This window comes from Prenolepis imparis, unplaced genomic scaffold (genome assembly GCF_030444845.1).
Source record: "Prenolepis imparis isolate NDT839.2.m4 unplaced genomic scaffold, iyPreImpa1.0 SCAF_7, whole genome shotgun sequence".
In the NCBI taxonomy this organism is placed as follows: Eukaryota; Metazoa; Arthropoda; class Insecta; order Hymenoptera; family Formicidae; genus Prenolepis; species Prenolepis imparis.
This window is the reverse complement of record NW_028141165.1, coordinates 15,445,076-15,453,426: the sequence shown is the minus strand read 5'-3', so window position 1 is coordinate 15,453,426 and position 8,351 is coordinate 15,445,076. Positions and strand designations below refer to the sequence as shown.

Below are 8,351 nucleotides of genomic sequence, written 5' to 3'. Positions count from 1 at the left end.
AAGCAGTGGTATCAACGCAGAGTACTGTGACAGCATATGCAGTTTGCAATTATTATCTGTATTAATTAAATTAATTATATATATATATATATATATATATATATATGTATATTAATCATGTAATTCTAAAAGTGCAAATTGTGTATTTCTGCGAACGGATAGTTACTAAGAATGACTGAAAGAATTATCTTATACTTTAAGTTTCTTGTAAAAAGCAGGCCATTAAAAGATTAACTTTCGCAAATCATTTTCAGCGGGTCAGCTTACGAGGGACAATGGCAAAATGGCAAGAGACATGGCTTGGGCATGGAAACCCGTGGCCGTTGGCTGTATCGAGGAGAATGGACTCAGGGATTCAAAGGTCGTTATGGGGTTCGACAATCTACTACATCCACGGCGAGATATGAAGGCACATGGTCCAGCGGTCTACAGGACGGTTACGGCTCTGAGACATACGCTGATAGTGGTAAGTATCAAATTTCTATATCGCGATTAAAATATTTTATTTTAAAATACATATTTACAACTAAAATGTATGATACATGAATTTTTCTTTAATAAATTATTGGACACCGTTTGTTCTTGAAATAGATAGATAAGCGTTGATATACTTTTTTATTTGTAGTCTACACGACAAAAAACGGTCATATGATAATGAGTATAAAAATACATTCTGTCCGAATTATATACATAAACATTTTTTTCTTGCCTTGTCATCTGTTTTGTAAGAATGCCTAATAAATTGAATAAGCGGAAATTTGATTCTAGAATAGGTATTGTATTGTTTATTTTATTTTATATAAAAAAATTGTTTGATATACAATAATTTTTCTTTTCGCAAACGTTTCATATACACACATTGATTTATTGATTAAAAATTCAAGCATATAATTTACGCATTGTGTTATTTTCATATATGTATAAAATCATATAATACAATGTCAAATTAATTCTTACTGTTTTACTTGTTACTATTATTAATATAAATAAAATGATAATTATACAAGAAAGAATAATAATAGTATTATAAAACTCATTTTGCTTTTATCATATGTGAATTTTGCTAATATAAGTAAATGTACATATATAACGATATATTAACATGCAGGAAATTAAACGGCTTATAATGCAGCATAATAAAAATAAAGAAAAGGAAGGACGTATTACAGAGAAAAAGAATTTATATTATGAAAAAATTTTAATTGTGCAATATCTCAAAATAATTAATTAATACATTTCTTAATAAATTATAACGTGTAAATGTTTTAAAGGATTATAATTAATTATAATAAAATCAAATTCACACACACACACACACACACACACACACACACACACACACACATACACAACAGACAGAGTGTCCCAAAATTAGTAGTATACCAGTTAATGGCAGATTCCTCGATCATTTGGAGACGATTTTTCCTCAGCAAAAATGTCGACGAAGACCATCATCTTTTCAATTTTTGCCATTATGTATCTTTGTAACTAAACCTTAAATTAAATATCTATTAAAATAAACTCTACGTGAAATTAATTAAAGAATGTGATTTCGTTAATGTTTTATTTCCACAAAGCTTAATTTGCGAAAAACCCTTTATTTTCAATGGTTTATAACTCGAAAATTATTGATGGACATTTTTGCCGAGGAAAAATCGTGCGCGCGCGCGCGCGCGCGCGTGTGCGTGTGCGTGTGTGTGTGTGTGTGTGTGTGTGTGTGTGTGTGTGTGTGTGTGTGTGTGTGTGTGTGTGTGTACAATAGCAAGATTGAAGAATCTTCTATTCTTCCAAATTATAAAAAACATTATTTTCGTTACATATGAGGCGATAGATTTAGTTTAAATTAATACTTTTCTGTTAGAAATACTAACAAAATTATAATATCATATCATATAGATATTGTATTATATCACATAATTTAATTGATTCTTTATATAAAGGAATCAGTGTTTTACGAGGCGCATTTTTAAAGTAAGTTCCGTTTTGAAATAAAAAGAGATATTAACATATAAAAATAATTTATTATAGCCAAAAAATTTCTACAAGCTTACTTTATTTTTTCACATAATCACCATTAACTTTCACGCATTTTTGATATCATTTCAACAGCTTCCCAATTCCATTGTCGTAAAAGTCCGCCGCCTGTGTCTTGAACCAGTTAGTAATGCCGTTCATTAGTACACTTTTCTTTTTGTTCTTTAGTTTGCTTTAGGAAATTGAATAGACAATTCTGAAACCGTAAGAAACCGCTAATTTTCAATAATTTTTGCATTCACTCCTTCCATTAAACCTTCTATCATCATTGTTGGGCGATCGCTACGCTCTTCGTCATGAACATTTGTTCGTCCTTCTCTAAACAAACGACACCATTGTCTAACTTTACTGTCACTCATAACATTTAGTCCAAAAGCCTCACAAAGTTGTCTATTCAATTTCCTAACGGCTAACTAAAGAACGGCGTTATTAACTGGTTCAAGACACAGGCGGCAGACTCTTAAAACAATGGAATTAGGAAGCTGTTGAAACGATATCAAAAATAGGTGGAAGTCAATGATGATTATGTGGAAAAATAAAGTAAACTTGTAGAAGTTTTTTGGCCATAATAAATTACGTTTATATGTTAAGATTTTTTTATTTCAAAACGGACCTTATTTTAAAAATGCGCCTCGTATATTACATGCAATGTAGTATATATAATTATATAACAAAATATTATCATAATTATACATATTTATACAATTAGTATTACAGTAACAATTCGTGAGTGTGTATAATCTGAACTTTGCATACACCACAACCAATATAGTAAAATCAATACCATATAGTAGTCAATACAATAAAAATTATAATATGCTCCCGTCCAAAAAAGTGTTGAAATTGTCAAAACAAATTAAACTAGAGTTAGTACGCGTATAACTGCTCGTAACTAGTACAGTTATTAATTCTTTATAATCAAACTAATCAAATCGGTTTTTTTTTTTTTTTAATTTTAATGAGTAGTTTCCTAATTATTCTATTAACTATTGCTAAATTATGTAATATATATAATACGAAAAAAATATATTTGGAATTTTATTCTACAATCTACATATTTTACTAATTTTTTTTTTCATTTTTAATCCTGTCAAATATTCTTATACAATACTACCAAAATTTAGGTAAAAAGATATAAATTTGTAGTTTAAATAGAGAGGAAAAACGTTTTGAACTCATAATTATTTACTCTTTTTTTATTTCTCATATGAGTAGACATTCTCTTATACTCTCTTACAACTAAAGTTGAACGACCAAATATAATATTATATAATATTATATAAACTTAAATATAATATTATATAAGTTGACAAAATAATTTTGTAATATAGTTTAACTGCATCAATTTGTAATACAGTCAACACATTGTAAATATCATTTCACTTTTGTACAGTTATATAGAGTTCTGTTTTATTAAATTTACATTAAACGTAATCGCCATTAATAAAGAATAATTTTAATGACTGAAATATTTTGTCGGATATTAAAAACATATATCGAAATTTCTCTCTTGTATTCAATTTTGCCTATAAAGCTAAAACATTGTAAAGAAATAAATTACAAAATTATTTTTAATAAATCGAAGCTGTGATTGAAACAAGATAAACAAAAAAAACGAATATGAAAGAATGCATTTAGTTGCGCCAAGATTGATGGCGCATTTGAGATGTCTGTAAAAATTGATGCAGTATTTAGAGAACGATTATTCTCTTTGTTTCGAGTTCTTCTCTGTGCTTAGGTAAAAGAAGAGAATATTATCGAATAAAAATTGCAATTCTATTTAAAATATATTATACTGAATTATATATTTAGGAAACTAATTATTTCTGTGTTCCGTTTAAAAAATGTTATTTTTACCATAAACTAATCGCGCGATTCTAATATCAGGCCTGGAAATATTATAAACAAAATGCAAGAAAACTATTATAATTGCAATCAATGATAACCATTCATCGATATTGAAAAATGTCTCTTAAAAAGATTAATATGATATTACTACGTAACAATTATGATGTTTCTGAAAATTGCGATGCCTTCAATATTTTCTTACTCCACTTTAGTTTCTATAATTTGTTCAATTGCTCAGTTTTCCTCTCTAAATAAGACATCTCCTTGCTCAATGTAACTGTCTTACCTACTATCCGGCAAGCAATGCTACAGAACTCCTTATGTCGCTTTAAATATTGCTCTATTGTAATCTCTTTGCTCTTGAATTTTAATTGACCAATTTTATTTAATTTATAATATATATGGGTCATTCCACGTCGAATCAGCCATCCCCCTGCTCAAAATTGTATTGAAGTAAATCTCACTTGTGAGGTACCAAAATTTAGTTTGAAGCATCAAATTTTTTATGCCGTCTGGCGATTTTGAAAAATATCAACTAATAACCTTGATTTTGTCAGTTAAATAGAAAATGATATGTATTTTCTTGTTCAAATCTTTACTATTTTCTTGCAGATAAAGTACAAAAGTCATTTTTAATGTAATTTTATCCGCTGACTTCTAATCTGAAGTAAGAAAATCAAAATTATGGATCATTCCACGTCAAATCGGCCACCCCCCCTGCCCAAAATTGTATTGAAATAAATCTAACTTGTGAAGTCCCAAAATTTTTTATGAAACATCTAGTTTTTTATGCCGTCTGGCAATTTTAAAGAATGTCAAATAATGACCTTGATTTAGTCAGTTAAATAGAAAATGGTATGTATGTATATGAAGTACATAAGTCATTGTACTTCATCTGCAAAAATATAATAAAGATTTGAACAAGAAAATACATGCAATTTTCTATTTAATTGATTAAATCAAGGTCATTATTTGACATTCTTTAAAATTGCCAGACGGCATAAAAAAACTAAATGCTTCAAGTTAAATTTTGGTACCTCACAAGTTAGATTTACTTCAATACAATTTTGGGCGGGGGGGGTGACCGATTTGACGTGGAATGACCCATAATTTTGTTTTTCTTACTTCAGATTCGAATTCAGCGGATAAAATTACATTAAAAATGACTTTTCTACGTCATCTGCAAGAAAATAGTACAGATTTGAATAAGAAAATACATATCATTTTTAATTTAACTTACAAAATTAAGGTCATTATTTGACTTTTTTCAAAGTTGCCAGACAGCATAAAAAACTAGATGCTTCAAGCTAAATTTTGGTACCTCACAAGTTAGATTTATTTCAATACAATTTTGGGCAGGGGGATGGCCGATTTAACGTGGAATAACCCATATATATATGTATATATATGTATATATATACATATATACAACATATTATTTTAGACTTTTATATTAGTTTTTTATATTATTCTTAACTTTAATTTGACATAATCTTACATAAACTATGAAATATCTCGTATAAAATACTCATTTTCCGATCATCTTACCTCAATACTTTTACACAAAATAATAAGACAAAATAATAAGACAAATCAATTGATATAAAGAAAACACATACTTAGTTGTTTTTAAGAAAAAATATGTAGCTGCAAATTATAAAGTATAAAATATCTCGTAAGCTATTTATTTTTTGACCATCCTATCCTTATATTTTTATGCAGAATATTGTGAAGAATCAATTTATATTAAACAAATATGGTGGTTGCATTTAAAAAAGTCAATTTGACATTGATTTTTTATGAAAAAACTTTTTTTTCTAATTTTTTAATTGCTTATTTTGTTATAGCTTGCGTAAAACAGATTAATACTCACTATATAAACTTTTTTCTAAACTGTCGGAAACGTCTCAAAAATCGTGTGGATCATTACGCTGAACACCCTGTATATATTGAATAGAAAGGAAGAGTTGCTTCAATTACGAATAAATAATATGCTACTAAATGAGTTATACTCAAATCAAAGTGAAGAAGTAGGATTACTGTCAACTAATCGCGATTATTGCTTGTAAAACATTATAAGCTATCACGCGTTAATTAATGTATAAGAAAGATCACGCTATAGAGTATAAAATATTGCCGATATATTAATTTTTATGTGGTACTCAGATATATTTGTTATTCTCCTCGCTAAATAAACCTGATCTCGCTCGAAATGTTAAGGTTGCGACAAATGTTGGATTTTAGCGTGTTGTAAAAGGAAATTACAAGGAAATTATATAAAAGATTTCTTTGAACGGCGAGTCATTATTATTCAACATATAAGCAATAAAAAAATACTTACTTAAAATTCCATATAAATCTAAAGAAATAAGTCTTACGATTTCTTCATGTTATTTCGAGAGATCGCTAGAACAAGTGAGTATATAAATGCTGAAGTTTTTCACACACAATAATATTCTTCTCTAATAAATCTCGCCGTCGTTGTAGCATGGCATCTTGAGATTATTAATCTCATGATCCTAAGTAAAGAATCTCAAGCAGAATTCAGAAACTGGAAAGGCTCTAGCACTCTGCCACGTCACATTGAACACGCGTGCGTACATTATGCTCGCCGAAAATAGCATGTCCAATCGCTCGACGGGAATCAGTTGACTCGACATTTATCAAGCAGCACGAAATATTCGATTGAATTATTGCTAGTTCAAATTCTCTTTTAATAAATCACCATTTCTCCCTCCCTTTGCTTTCGCTATATTGTAGCTAATTTAATTTTGATTATTGTTGTTATGTAAAGATACAGGATTGTCTCTGCACACATTATTTTCTTCTAGAAGAGAAAACGATATTGTATATATTCTGGTGCAACTATATATTTTTTATAACTAAATTACTTGCTTCGATTTCTTGAAAATGTGCCGGTCTGTAAGATCTGAAAATGCACGCAACTTGATTTGTAGTCTAAATAAAGCGCTGAGAAACATGGAGAGCAGATATAATAAAATGCAATAGAATGTATTTGCACTAATTCTCCATCCCCCCCCTCTCTCTCTCTCTCTCTCTTTCTCTTTTAAATGTTTGTATCTTTTTTCCTGTTTTGCAATGATGATAAATGGAATGCCAGCGCTATTTTAACGCGAAATCGGACCAGCAGAAAAGTTTCAATATTTTCTTATCATCGATTCTTATCATAAATCGATTGTTTATTATAAACAAATTATCATAAACGATATATATATATATATATATGTCACCAACATATATATGCATTAAGTGCATTGGCCACGTTAGCGCAGGAAAAATTCAACAATAATCGCGAATAGATTAAACAACAATTTTCCGAGCATTGTATCAGATAAATTTTTTTCGAAAGATGAGCTATTACCCTAATGAGCTAAAAAACCTATTACCAAATGATAAAAAAAAATCATTAAAAAATCAAAAAAAATCATTAAAAAATAATAATTTATTTTCTGTTCAGGACAAATTAAGATAAGACTTTAGATTAATCTTTCTCTTTAAGAAAAATTAAATATATTATCAAATTATATCTCAACTTATTCTGCAGAGAGAATAAGAGAAAAGACGAATCATTTTTTTATTCGAATTTTCTAATTTGTTACAAAAGTTGAGAAACTTATCACACGCGTTAAATGTACTTTTTATTAATTATTAGATTTGTTGTATTGAGAGAGAGAAAAAAAGAGAGATAATTATATCTCCTCAAGGATAAATTTATTCTTTGACATTTTTCAAACATATCAACATACGTAACTTTGCACTAATAATATATATTGAATTGAAAATATAATTAGTTGATACTAGATGGAAAATAAAGTGTAAAAAAAATAAAAAATGAGATGAAAAATATATATACTATAGATTAATAATTATTATTTCGTATTTCTTTGGCGAGCAGAAACTTTCGCATTATTTGTATTTGTGTAAAATAATCTGCCTTTTACATAAAAAAACATTAATATAAATATAGATTTTGATATCTCTTTTATAGAAAGATTTAAGAGTTAAGAGTTTTTTATGATCATCTCTTGGTACTAGTACGCGATGGCGCGATGTAAGAAGAAAGAATAAGAAAATGAACAAGGTGCAGCACGTGTATGCGCATCACGTGGAAAAGGGCGAGTCTACGTAAACACAACGTGGAGGTTTCCACTTACCCATCGTGGCGCACGCGACGCACCCAACTTTTCCGCGAAGACTGGTTGGTTCACCTCCCGATTTGAACTTCTCTGTTACGGGTCAAGGTCGCTTACGGTATTTCCACCTCCACCCGCTGCCTACTTTCTACTATACTAACGTCATGTAACTTCTATGAAATAAAATCCACCCGTACCCTAGCGTTCGCGCACATTTTACAGTTATCGAAATGTTTTACACTTTCTTTCGTATTCTTCTCAAAATTTTATTACATTAGCGTGTGGATGTCTTTAAATCCATTTACATACTACAGA

The 8,351-nt window shown here is 29.0% G+C and overlaps 1 protein-coding gene across 11 annotated transcripts in view; it reads left to right on the top strand.

Moving 5' to 3' along the window:
- Window positions 1-8,351, top strand: part of LOC145938937 (uncharacterized) — a 62,866-nt gene that overhangs the window by 11,559 nt on the left and 42,956 nt on the right. For all 11 annotated transcript variants that reach the window (XM_083042863.1, XM_083042864.1, XM_083042861.1 and 8 more), the window contains one exon: window positions 255-466. In XM_083042863.1, coding sequence (XP_082898989.1) covers window positions 255-466 — 212 coding nt within the window. The remainder of the gene's footprint in view (window positions 1-254; window positions 467-8,351) is intronic.